Source organism: Zootoca vivipara, chromosome 1 (assembly GCF_963506605.1).
Source record: "Zootoca vivipara chromosome 1, rZooViv1.1, whole genome shotgun sequence".
Classification (NCBI taxonomy): domain Eukaryota; kingdom Metazoa; phylum Chordata; class Lepidosauria; order Squamata; family Lacertidae; genus Zootoca; species Zootoca vivipara.
The window spans coordinates 98,438,359-98,452,303 of NC_083276.1; the positions used below are offsets into that span (position 1 = coordinate 98,438,359).

Below are 13,945 nucleotides of genomic sequence, written 5' to 3' on the forward strand. Positions count from 1 at the left end.
CACTGCTAAAAAAGTAAGTGTGAAAAGTTATAAAGTGCTATTTTTAAAATGAACAACTTGAACAGACAGCAAGAATATATGCCTAGAAGTATGTCTTTTACAGAGATCAAAAAAGTGTTCAAAAATTCATCTGTTCAAGATAAAGAAACAAGAATTATTTAAGCACGTATGTGTCTTTCAAACCTGAAAAGGCACATAAATAGCTCCCAATAAAGACCTTTATCCTTTTTAAAATGATACCATAGTGATCACATTTCCCTAAGCCGGGTACTTTGATTACGGGAAACTTTCTCATATGCTCACTCATCTCTGTAAATTCAGGAAACGTTCACACATAAAAATCTAAATTTTATATTAAAATACAGAATTTTTTTAAAAAAATTGATGCATTTTGGAGCTGAGAATTGCATTGAGGCACATGAAACTGTGAAAAGGTGATGGATAATTCAGTTCCGATCTGCACTTCACTCCCAAAAGATCAGACTACATACTTTGTTCTGGAATCTGCAAAGACAGAATTCGCCCAGCATTCCTGCCTATGACAAATTGGCATGCTGCAGTCTATCACCCTGTTCTCTCCCACATGAATGTAACACTTTACCCAAGATATGGAAACAACTTCTGTTTGGCACTATTCCCTCATGGTATGTGTGAATTTGTTTATTTTAGCACATTTATATTCCATTTCTCTTCCATCATGGAACCCAAGCTAGAGTATATGGCGTTGCAAGGCAGTCTCTTCCATACAGACACTGATCAGGTCTAATATTTATTTAGCCGCCCTGGGACATTTTAAACAACTGGGTGGAGGTAGACCCAATTGTGTTGAGTTTTCCTCATCCAAATGCCCCCAACCATGTTTCTGCTTACATGCAGGTGGACCAGATGTCCCATAATTGCATGAGATTGCACCACTCGGTACATGTGGCCTGTGACATCTGCAATATGTATTTTCAGGACGCACCATATCATTTGTGATATTTTTAATCAGAAGTTTCAAAAGTTGTTTTTAATAATGTATTTAAATTGTTGCAACCTACTCTGGGACCTTAGGGTGAAGGGCAAGTAATAAAACATATATAACTATAACGACTACAATATGAACTAGAACATTTGAGAAGCATTTTAAGATTCACAAAGAAATAGGGACGCTGCAAATTATTGCTGACATGCTGTTGCCTCCAGTCGCATAAGCATTTTTCATCCTTACAATGGCTTTTAAGTAGTAAAGTAGTGGCAAACATTTAAGACATCACACTTTTGCCTGCATTTCAGTTCCCATATGTCTCCTTTACAATATATCGAGGCAGCAAAAGCTGTACAGCATCTTGTTCCAAACTTATGTCTGTTTTCTTGGACACTCTTCAAGAAACCATTGCCAAGAAGCAATGAAGTGTTTAGCGACCTTCTGCACAGTAATTCTGGCTCCTGGGCATTTAAATTGATTTCCCTCAGTTTTTCCAGCAGAGTTTACCTCCTGGCCCAACAACCATGCAAGGGCAAGGGGCAGTAGCATGTGAGGAACAAAAGCAGACACATCAGAGGGTGTGAGGATCATTAGCATGATCAGTGTTATGAAGCAGGGCCCTCCCAGTATGCTTTAGAGTTCCTATTCCCTACAAATGCAGACCGAGGAAAAAAAATGAATGATATATACATCAAAATGATTAGTCAGCTATGGCAGCTTCATTTCCATTCCCCTCAGACACTTACATACCGTATTTGCATAGATTTTTTTTTTAAAAAAATGTAATGAGAGTGTTAATGAGAAAAACACAGACCACACTTTGCACAGATACATACAGCAAATCTCTGAATGCTCATCAGAGCCATCAAGGCAATCATCATCCCCATCACAGCGCCAGCGGTCTTGGATACAGCGCCTGTTCTGACACTGAAACTCTTCAGGTTTGCATAACCTGGGTAGCACTTCTCCAGAATTAACTAAGGGTACAAATGTATAAAGAATATGCAGTATTAGCTGTCTATAGCAAGCATTAAATATTCTTTCTACTTCACAGCCTTCAGCTCTCATTATTACATATTCATAAAATAACAATCCTATCTGGAGTTTTCTGTAATAATAATAATAATAATAATAATAATAATAATAATAATAATAATTTATTATCTATACTCCCCAGCCACTCTGGGCGGCTCCCAACAGAAGAATAAAATAATTGATTGAAGATTAAAAGCCTCCCTAAACAGGGCTGCCTTCAGATGTCTTCTAAAAATCTGGTAGCTGTTTTTCTCTTTGACATCCAGTGGGAGGGCGTTCCACAGGGCGGGCGCCACTACCGAGAAGGCCCTCTGCCTGGTTCCCTGCAACTTGGCTTTTCGCAACGAGGGAACCGCCAGAAGGCCCTCGGCACCGGACCTCAGTGTCTGCGCAGAACGATGGGGTGGAGACGCTCCTTCAGGTATACTGGACCGAGGCCATGTAAGAGCAACAAAGTGCTTAGGAATCAGTCTACTAATTATTCCAATATTAATCAATGCTTTAGGATGATCCTACATCATCCTTCACTATAATAACAGCACCCCACTTCCTTAAGTGCTAAAGCAGAGATGGGGAGCCTCGGGTCCAGGAGCTGGATGTGTCCCTCTGAGCCTCTCTATCTAGCCCTTGAGACTCTCTTCAAGACATACATCTCCCTAGCCACATTCCCTCTTCTCAGGACACACCCATCACCAGCCCTGATTCACACTGTCTGTGAGTGTGTTTGCCTGCAACAAGGGGAACATTTATATTTCTTACTCTGCCCACTTCTACCTCTGACCCACTTCAAAAGGCTGGCCAGAAGGGAATGCAGCCTTCAAGCTGAAAATTTAAGTGGGGAATAATTTCAGTCTAGGTTTAAAACAACCCCAAGACTACCTTTAAAGCCCCAAGCATTGAACAGAAATCCTTAGAACACTGAACACTGTGCTCAGTAAAAAAAACCACCTCTGTGCTTTTCTGTTCTGCTGGTGAAAAAGCATAGTCCCCTACAGTTAGACATTTACAGTTTTACAGACATTCGCAGGCTTCCTTTTTTCTCCCTGCAACATTAGGATAAACTCAGATACTTTCTAGGAAGATCGTACTTGTGCATCTTGTACTGTTCGCCTCCAAATGCTGGTTATCAGCACAAGCACACACTCTGCCTCCGGGAACAGCTAAACAGAGAGTGCTGCATCCTCCATTGTTAACCCGGCACGCGTTGTCGCCTGAAATAAAATAAAAAAGCAACCTTAATGACAAATAAACAACATGTTATAAGAGTATAATATACAGAGACCATGAAGAAAATTGCCTTTATCTAGCAGACACACTGCTTTGATCAATGTGGTTTCCTGCAGGTACAGAAGGTACAACATGATCTAATTTGGTCACAGTCTTATCTCTTACTTTTAAAAGTATAGGACTACAATGAAACACTACACATTAGAATGAACTTATTTGTTTCATTTTCAAGCCACCCTTCCTGCTTTATCGTAACTGAGGTAACATATGTGGTGTGGTGCTGGCGGTGTGCATTTAAGCTTACTTGGCAATTTAAAAACTGGCAAAATGCTGGTGCTTGAGAACATTGGCATGCCAAGGGAGGGAGGGGTTGATATACTGAAAATATTCTGGTAATATCCTGTGTCAGTGATGGTCAGGCAGGGGTGTTATAATAGCTTTTCCCCTCATACACTCAATTCATTTTCACCAAGAGGAATTCCTTATAACCATCCATTCCATATAGGACAATTGAACTGATGATTAAGTAGCTGATGCTACTTAATCTGCATTCTGGGTTCAGTTTCTCCTTTACAGCAGAGTAACAAAACATTGGAAAAGTGGGTCAGAAAGACTGGAACTGTCTTTTTGATTCTTTTAAAATGCATAGTGCATCTTAAGGTTACAATCCTATAGCACTTACCTGGGAGTAAGCCCCATCAAACACAATGTGGCTTATTTCTGAGTAGACAGATATATAGGGTTGTGCTGAAAGCAACTGGTGTCAGTTGAAAGTTGTAAAAATAAAAATGCATGTCAAGCTACGAAACAATAATATAAGATGAGGGCATTGACTAGTGTTACTGCTGAATTTTGCCTGAAGCTATATTGGATGCGGATGTTAAGGTTTTAGCTCTTGCAAAACATCTGAGAAAGAAAGAACTGGTTGGTTTTGCCACAACTAGAAAAATTCCTTAGACATTTACACAAACTTAGGTCATCTCCAATTCCACATAAAAGAAAATTTAGAGCAAATTTGGAGAGTCTTTTTGAGGCAAACAATTTCAGGTTTTTCAAGGGACTTTCAGTAAGCCCAACATGACACCTCAGAGGATTTTGAACGTCTTCAGATGGATGTGACCGAAATACCATTTCATCATTTTGAAACTTAAAATCTTTTCTGATTAACACCACAGACCACACAAACTAGAGAGACCTCAGGTGTTTACAAGCTCCATAATACAATTCAGCTTTTAAGCTGTGTGTCAATAAGGCCTGGTTTAGATTGTTCAATGCATCACTGACTACCACTGTTGAAATATAGGCTCCACATAGCATTAAACTTTATTGCAGGCCTTAGAATCATAAAGAATATCAGTAGCCAGATTATAGTTTTTAGGCAAACAGCATAAAGGTAAAGGTAAAGGGACCCCTGACCATTTGGTCCAGTCGTGACCGACTCTGGGGTTGCGCGCTCATCTCGCATTATTGGCCGAGGGAGCCGGCGTATAGCTTCCAGGTCATGTGGCCAGCATGACAAAGCCGCTTTTGGCAAACCAGAGCAGCACATGGAAACGCCGTTTACCTTCCCGCTGTAGCGGTTCCTATTTATCTACTTGCACTTTGACGTGCTTTCGAACTGCTAGGTTGGCAGGAGCTGGGACCAAGCAACGGGAGCTCACCCCGTCACAGGGATTCGAACCGCCGACCTTCTGATCAGCAAGCCCTAGGCTCAGTGGTTTAACCCACAGAGCCACCTGGGTCCCCACATAGCATTAAACTTTATTGCAGGCCTTAGAATCATAAAGAATATCAGTAGCCAGATTATAGTTTTTAGGCAAACAGCATAGACATTGTCTTATATTTAGTTAAGACAATGTATATATGTATTTGTGTGTTTATGTGTGTGTGTGGGATCCTGAAAGTGATTCATTCAACAATACTAACAAGGCAAAGTATTTCAAAACTGCATTTTAGTTAACAAGAAAACCCATTAAAGTAAAAAAAAAAAAAACTTGGATGGCTACACAAATAACTCATATGTGACACATCCTTCAAGTCATCCTCAGTACAGCCTTAAAAAGCTGTTAAGTGGTTTGTAAATGTAAGCTGACTAGAGGCATGTAGGGTCCATTTTTCAAGACTGTTCATAGGTGGCATCAAATTTATGCATGTTTGTGTTGTGGTTGTTTAGAACCTGAAATGTTGGATACATACATTTTAAATCCAAATCAACACTCGGTTTATTGAGCCATGTAACTACTACTACAAGTCTTGGAGGAGATATAAAAGTGGGGATTATTGATTAGGCCGTAGATGGATTTTTAACAAGCAGTTTATATAAGCTTAACTAGCAACATAGGCTTATATCCTACTTCCATTAAAGTAAATGGAAAGAATCAATTTGGATTCTGTGGAAACCAAACTGAATGTGCATGAAGACTATATTATTCTTCATCAAAACAGATCCCTATACCATTACCAAATAGCAAATCAATTACCATGTGATGCTTCTCTGTGTCTTTGAGACCAGCTAGAATTGTACATCGCAATTGAACGTTACAATTTTAGCTAGTGGCACAGCTAAAAGAGAGCCTGAGGTGAAATCTCCCTTGAAATGTGAGAAATCTCCCCCGCCACACACATTCTGGGTAGTATAAAGGAAGACAAGCTACCAATATTCAAGCACCTGGTTATTTCCCATACCCAGGGCCCTTCCAGGGCTGCCACAATGTCTTATGATTTATTTTTGGATGTATGTATTTTGTGGATTTCTGAACAAATGTTCTCTGTGTTAAAAAATAAAAATAAAACACACACAATGAAATCCAGAAAGATGAAGACCAAATAAAATAAAATAAACTATAAAACCTAATAAACTATGGATCTGTGGTTTAGATCACAGTGCCACCCGTGTACATACATACATACATACATACATACATACATTATATATAATGATGTTTATGATTTGTAAATTTTGGATTATAACTACTACTAATAATACATTTACCATACTTATTAGCCACGTGTTACGGCTGTATTTAGCAGGATATGGGGAAGAGCTGCTGTCTCTTCCCTCACCTTCCCATGCCTAATCCTAAAGTAAGCATCTGGACCTTGGGGTACTGAAGGGAAAGGAGGAAGAGATGGCATGAGGATATCCTGCTCAATCTCCAAGTGAGCAAATGATCAGATGTACTATTCCTAATATCCATGCTTGATTTTTGTGAGCTTAATCACGGCAGATAGCACAGTCTACCTTCTGTTCCTGAATTCCATCTCTCTCTCTCTCTCTCTCTCTCTCTCTCTCTCTCTGACTTTCACTATATCTCTCTTCTCTGTGATGTTTGTTTATTTTGATAAACTCACAATTGCAGAATCCATGCAGAGTACCTCCTCAAATAAGGAAGTCATTTATGGATTGAGAGAAAGACCCCTTCATCTATTGTTTATTGTTTTCAGTCTGTCTACCTAACTGGAGGAGATTAGACTTAATCCAAACACTAGCTGCCCTCCTGCCACCGAGGGGGGAAGAATAAAAATAATTGTATGGAGGTCACTATGAATTTCTAGTGTTTTCTTTTTCAAAGAAAATTGATCATATTCAAAATTAACCTTGAACTTTTTGCTACACAGGAAAAGAACTGAAAGAGTTATCGGTCATCAGACTTAAAATTACATAGGGGAATGGCTAGATCTACTACATCTTCAAAGCCATGAAAATGTTATCAAAGCACAATGAACATAACTTCAGACCTTTTAAATAAATATTTGCAGACCTTAAAAACTTCACAGAAAGATCTTCAGATCAAAACCACAATAGGATTTGTTCAGCATCCAATAATATTTTTGAGAAGGTCAGAGCAAAAACCTAACAAATCTCAATATCTATAATTAGTGAGTGGAGCATCTCCTCCAGTTAATAATAGCCCTGATGTATGTTGACTGGATCAATGAATTGTTGGATTAATAATACAAGAAATAGTTAATTGTAACAACTACATAATCCACGGACATCCAGAAAGTCATTTGGAATTCATTTCAATTTAAAGAAATGCATCATATTTATGACTAACTTAAGTCATATTTATTTTAATGGCAGTTAGTTGTAGCTAATGTTTGCTGGAATGCCTTACAAGTTAATGACAAATGTTGAGACAGTGTAGTAAAAAGGTAGCCTTTCTGTAATTAATGTTAAAGCACTGCTCAGTGTAAATACAGAAAATATTGTTTTCAGTACCTTGCTGCTTGTGGGGATCATAAATCTGAAGCCCAAACAGAGGTGATCTTTCACTTCTTAGAAGTGTCACGTTTCTAGTCATCAAATCCAGTTGGAAAATAGAGCCATTCATATAATCTGTCCAGAAAATATAATTCCTATGGTGTGACAGTCCAAATGGATGGTTTAATTCTTTTCCACTGTAGACCACCTACAATTAATCAACATTAGTTAAAGAGATGTTAAAATTCACTGCACCAGTAAAAAGCTTTACAATTCCACCTTAAAACAGGTAAGGGGAGGGGGAAGACAGAGACAGAACTTGAACAATTTTGTCCAAGCATAAAGAAGCTGATCAGAAACAGGCCATGTTCAAGGTCTTGTCGTTAACACACAAATCCCCTGAACAACCCAGGGCCATGTTACTTGAAATACCAGCTGCCTCATACGGACCTGAAAGATGTCTTAGATCATCTTGCAAAATTGTCTTAGATAATCTCATTGTGGTACTGCGTCTTACACAATGTCATAGGGTGTTGATAAAAAGGGCAATTTCCTGGTATTGACCCTATACTTTGGAATGCCATCCCTTCTGCTATATGTGAAGCGGCAGCCATCAGTTTCTTCAAATGTCTTATAAATTTCCTGATACTGTATTCTGTTCCTGATTTAATGTGTTTTAAATGCAGTTTTATACTACTGTTTTACTGGTTTTATGTTGCACCTTTGTTTTAATGTTATCATTTAAATTTTTTAATGTGGTTTACCACTTAGGGATTTTTTTTATAAAAAAAAATTAAGCAGTTTATATGTGTTTTAAATAAATAAAATAAACCATATAGTCACAAATACTAGGATTGATGTGGGTAATATTCACTAGCTTTGAATGTGTATCGGAGGAATTGTTCCTTTGTGCTGCATTAACCGTTTGTGTGAACATTCTCCATAAAAATTAAAACAATCTTAAGAACATTCTTAGCTAGGGAATAGCCCCAAAGAGCTATTTAGCTGTTTTAAGATTGTTATTGGTGTACTGACATCTCTGTTTATTCTCAGTTTCACCTGAGGGTGCAATCAGGATAGAAATTGTGCTCATTGATCAACTAGAAACACTTTTTTTTTTTTTGCACTGGTGATGGAACAGACCGAAAGCTGCAGAAATCTTTAGCAAAGGACAATTTAGTTGTTGTTGTTTTTCCCTTTGCAGAAAGTCCTCTAGAATGTCTGCGTAATTAACTGGAATTTTCATCCTATCCACAGAACTGGGAAGAAATTAAATGCAAGGAGCCAGGCACTGATAGGATTGTTCACACTTCACATTAAAAATGTGAGGATACCGGAGCAGTTTTGTCTGACTGTTGATGGTTCTGTGATTCTGCCTAATGACAAACATTGGTGAATATTCACTACATTAACCCTATGTGTACTGCTAGCTGGTATAGGTGTATTTTTAGAATGTTATGCATTTATTTTTACATATCCTTCTTTGCCTCCAAGGAGATCAAGGTGGCAAACATGGTTCTCTGGTTCTAGGAGAGGCAGGCACAACCACACTGTCTTCTAGGTTCAAAACAATGGACTCTGCTATACTAGCGATCATGAAAGTGTGAACTCTACTATACTGTCGGAGAATGTCAATGTCGGAGAAGCAGCATGTGCTACAAAAAGTATTTATATAGTTGGCTGTGACCAATTAAGATGGTCAGAGAAAGCACTCCCATTAGTTTTAATGTAGACCTTTGTACTGTACTGCATCTCCATGTACAGAAAACAACTCCACATTAACACAGGATTACCGTATTAGATAACAAAGTCTCTTTGTGTTCTGCTTCTTCTAAAGAAAATAAATAACATATGGGCTGCACCCTGCATCAGGATGCCAGCTAAACTACCTTAGTCATCCTTATGCTGGGAGTCTGTCCCCCCCCCCCATGAACATAGATCAGCCTTAGAAGGAAAGAAATAATAATATTAAAAAAACTCAAAATTTAAAGTTGCAATATAATTCAGTGAAATGAAAGCTTGAGGGCATCACAGCATCACATTTTTTCACCTTTCTGTCAGTTCCATTCAAAAATATCCTTTCAATGTGATCATAATAGGCATCACACCAGTATAATACGTTGTTTTGATAGTCCAGAGTTAATCCATTTGGCCACAACATCCTTGATGTAACAAAAATCTGTCGGTGGTAGCCATCCATCCATGCCTTCTCAATTCGTCCCACGCTATCGTCTATTTCATCTTCTTCCCAGTCTGTCCAATACATCCAACTATGAAATGATAAATAAGCATCCATTTATTATTTGAACCAAATTGCGGAATGCCTTCTACAGAGATGCAGTAGCTCCTTTGGGTTTCTACTTTAAGCCTTCTTAATGCTTCCTTCCTTCCTTTCAAGAGCAATAAATGAGTAACAGAGGTAATCCACCAAGGGGGGTGGGGGTGGGGAGAAAAGCTACTCCTATGTGACCTGAGAGAATATAATCAATTATATGATTACAAAACTGAATTGATTGACATGGAAAGTTGATGCTGTGCTAATGAGCTGCTTCAAACTTTACATAATCACACTAGGCTTAGGAAATCTCTTTCTCTTAACCGGCAAACTGTCTTTACCATAAAGGAATGAATTATGTGACGATTGGAGAATATGTATTTCTAAGGCAAACTAATTTAACCATTTTCCCAGTTTGTGGAAATTTAATAACTAGGTGTGAATTAGTTCTGCAACTGGGAATATTCCTCAGCACTCCCATTAAAATTGTTTGTTTCCATAAAATATTGTGAATCATCCCCCTTTTTACAAAAATTACTATGTTATAACCAGGGGCAAACACTCTACACTATGGGTGATATGCAATTAAGATACAATAGACCCACTGAAATACATTGACTTAAGTCCAGTTTCAATGCATTGAGTATGGCTTACAGGGCTGTATTTTGCAATAAAATGTTTAGGATACTCTATACCCTGTAAGTCGTACTCTGAGTAAATCCGCTGAAAACATATAGGGGTGTATTTTGTAATTATATTCAACTAAGTTTAATATTTTGGCAAAATTAAGCCTCAAAAACATAGAAAGGAGGGAGGGGTGCTTTGGAAGCTGAAGCAGCTGTCTAAAGTTCAGGTCCTACAAAGGCTCAAGAACCTTAAAGCTGTTTGGAAGGAAAGGATAGGACCCACAACATGATCTTTTGGAGGATGACTCTTGAAGGTTTGGTTTGTAAAAAACAAAAGAAAAAAGTTGTATCTTAAGAAAGACACACATGGAAAGCAACAATTTTTAATTATTTATAGCAAGGGAAAATACAGAATTCTAACACAAATTCATCAAGGTATAAGTTGCCACTGACTGGTATATAGCATGATGACAGTACAGATAAAAACAAAGTTTGGCATTCTAGATTTCTGAATTCTATTACAAATTGGCACCAAATATTATTTGGTCTTATTGAAGAATCGAGGGAGCGTCCAACATGCATGTTTCATAAATTCTGATGCAGGTGTGTGTGTGTGTGTGTGTGATGCCAAGCATGTTGAAAGACAGCTTATGCGATTGATTGACTATTGAACATCCATTCTGATTTGTTTATGGGTCAGTTGTATTACAATGATCATTCATCCTGATTTGCTTGTGGGATGTATACATGTTTCTCCATTTAATCATTCATTCCACACTCTTTCCCCCATTACTTTCCTAACAGCAACAAATCTTCTTTAAAAAAAAGAGAGAGAGAGAATTTGTTGTGCAAGGATAATGTAACACTTTCATCCACTTTAATTGCACAAACTTGAATTCCTGGTATGCTCTTGAATTCCTCCCCCCGCCCCCAACAGTGAAAGTCTGGAGGCACTCATCCAGTTGTGCTCATCTGAAGACACCTTTAGTAAAATCTTTATGTCAGCTATCTTGAATTGAAGTAAATAACCAGATCAATATACTCTTTGCTCTTCTCAACAGTACAATGAATCAATAGCACTTGCAAACATTTATTTGACTTGTTAAAAGGCCATTGCTTAAAAATAGTCCTCTTTGTTTTACAGTTACCACCAGACAACCCAAGTAGCATTGATGCTCACATCTGGAATTAATTAAAAGACAGGCATAGCTCCAACAATATTTATCTGAAGCACATAGAGAATTATAATGCAGTAACTAATAGTCCTTTCTATATATAAAAAAAAACACCACACGTTATTTTAAAAAATACAAATGGGGGAACTGGTTGCTGTCAGGCATAGGATGCTCAAATACATAGATCACAATTCTGCTTAACTAAAATAGTTTAGTAAATGTGTGTCACGACATCCTTTTTTTCAAACATTCCCTTTCTCAACTATATAAGCTTAGTATTACGCTACAAATCTAGAAGACTGCAACCCATGAACTGGAACATTTCATAAATACAATTGCCAGTGTCAATTTGATACAGGTTCAGCTCACATTTCTTCTATGTAGTTTAAGTCAACATAAGCTTCTTGTGGAATAGCTTGTGTTCAATCAAGTATTATCTAAAGGTGCAAACCCTGGAAAAATGGAAATTAGTCTTACCATTGAATTTCTGTTTAATGATCTGGATGAAAGACATTCCTCCTATGGGGAGACAGACTTTCAAGGCTTTTGCTCCTCTCCAGGCAGAGGAATCATCCCCACTGAGTATGGACCACTGGTTCCTGAAGGAGAAGATCCTCCTGAACATCAAACCTCCAGGGAGCCTGCACCATCAAACTGACTAGATCTGGGAACCAAGCCCCCCAGGCCACCAGAATCACCTCTGTTTGGACTTGATGGACTTTCTGCACAGTTCTCTGAATCAAACTGAAGCCAGAAACGCATAAAGTGATCCCAGATGTCACTCTGTCTCCAGTGCATCCAGAGACAAAAAGTTTGAATTGAAGGTGCTTAGCTGAACATTTTCTGCTGAAGCAAACAGGGTTGTCACTGGTTGACCCAGCTAGCATGCCAAAAAGTAGAACACCATAGGGTTCAGCTGCCACTATGCTTCTTTCACTGTTATTTGGCTCAACAAGCCCACTCTTTTCATATGTTCTGTCTTCAGGCTGAGTAGATGACACTGAAAGGTTTGGCGAACTCAGAAGTTTGGACACCTCTGACATTGACATGCAGTATCACGAGCCTCCCTGTCTACTGACATAAGCCTTGGCCAAATTGTTGTCAATCCAGATCAAACCAGAACGAATATGGCATCCCTGGTCCTCCAGAGTCAGGATCCTGAGGCCCATCTGGACATCTTTGACCTGGATAAAGCCCCCCCCCCCCCGCCAAAGAGGTTTGAATTGGTTGTGAGAACCACACAAGAGGGCTCCTCCAGGGACACTCCTGCAGACAGATTATGGGGTGCCAGCCACCAAGACAGCTCCCTCTTCAGTGCAGATGGAATCCTCACCACCTCATACCTCTTTGCTGCAATGACATATTGATATGACCTGAGCAGCTGATTAAGTGACCAGGAAAACAAAGCTTGGCAGGAAAACAAAGCTTGGTAGCATCAGGCCCTGCAGATAGGTAGATTGCATTGGAGTGCTTGGCAAAGATGACAAAATGACACATAAGGCCAGCAGAAGTTTGTCCACCCATTCCGGCATCAGACATATGGAGAAACGTTTGGTGTCAAGGCAAGCTCCAAGGTGCCTAAGAAACTTGAGTGGGAAAGACAACACTCTTTTCCATGTTGACCAAAAATGCTGATTCTTGCAGACAGGTGAATATTGTGAGGGTGTCCTGCATGCACTGATTCTGAGAAGGGCGTGCACCAGAATGAAGGGAGACAAATGTTCCTAGAGCATAGATGAAGTCCTTCACCCAAGAAAGGAATCAAGGAAACTTCCCCTCCCTTGGAAAGGCAAATGGAGGACTAAGGCTCCATGGAGTATTCATTCCTGGCCTCTGCTGGCTAGAAGCTCTATATATGACATCGGCCAGAAGAGATTGTACAGCCACACACATCCTGGTGTCAGAAAGGTCTCCGGAGGGGCAACCGACAAGTGAGAGGAAGCCATTGGAGCAAATAGAACCACTTTCTGCCAATTGAAGAAAAAAGGTGGGGAAGCCACTGCTGTATACCAAATGTTGCAACCACTTCTTTTCAGCAAGTACTAGCATGCTTGCTGAGAAGTTAAGCTGGGACTACACAAGCTAGCCAACTTGCCAAAAATTGAAGGGTGTAACACTAGTGGTCACTCTGAGGGTACTTATTAAAAGAACCCCTGGACGGTTAAGTCCAGTAAAAGGCGACCACGGGGTTGTGGCACTCATCTCTCTTTCAGGCCGAGGGAGCCGGCTTTTGTCCACAGACAGGTTTCCGGGTCATGTGGCCAGCATGACTAAACTGCTTCTGGCACAACAGCACACTGTGACAGAAACCAGAGTGCACAGAAAAGCCGTTTACCTTCCCACCGCAACGGTACCTATTTATCTACTTACACTGGCGTGCTTTCAAACTGCTAGGTTGGCAGGGGCTGGTACAAAGCAACGGGAGCTCACTCCATT

At 39.4% G+C, this 13,945-nt stretch overlaps 1 protein-coding gene across 1 annotated transcript in view; it reads right to left on the reverse strand.

Annotated features, from left to right (window-relative positions):
• Positions 1-13,945, reverse strand: part of LRP1B (LDL receptor related protein 1B) — a 748,625-nt gene that overhangs the window by 191,152 nt on the left and 543,528 nt on the right. The window contains exons 13-16 of the mRNA XM_060279545.1: positions 9,484-9,703; positions 7,452-7,641; positions 3,091-3,213; positions 1,804-1,944 (exon numbers count right to left, since the gene is read on the reverse strand). Of these exons, the coding sequence (XP_060135528.1) occupies positions 1,804-1,944; positions 3,091-3,213; positions 7,452-7,641; positions 9,484-9,703 (674 nt within the window). The remainder of the gene's footprint in view (positions 1-1,803; positions 1,945-3,090; positions 3,214-7,451; positions 7,642-9,483; positions 9,704-13,945) is intronic.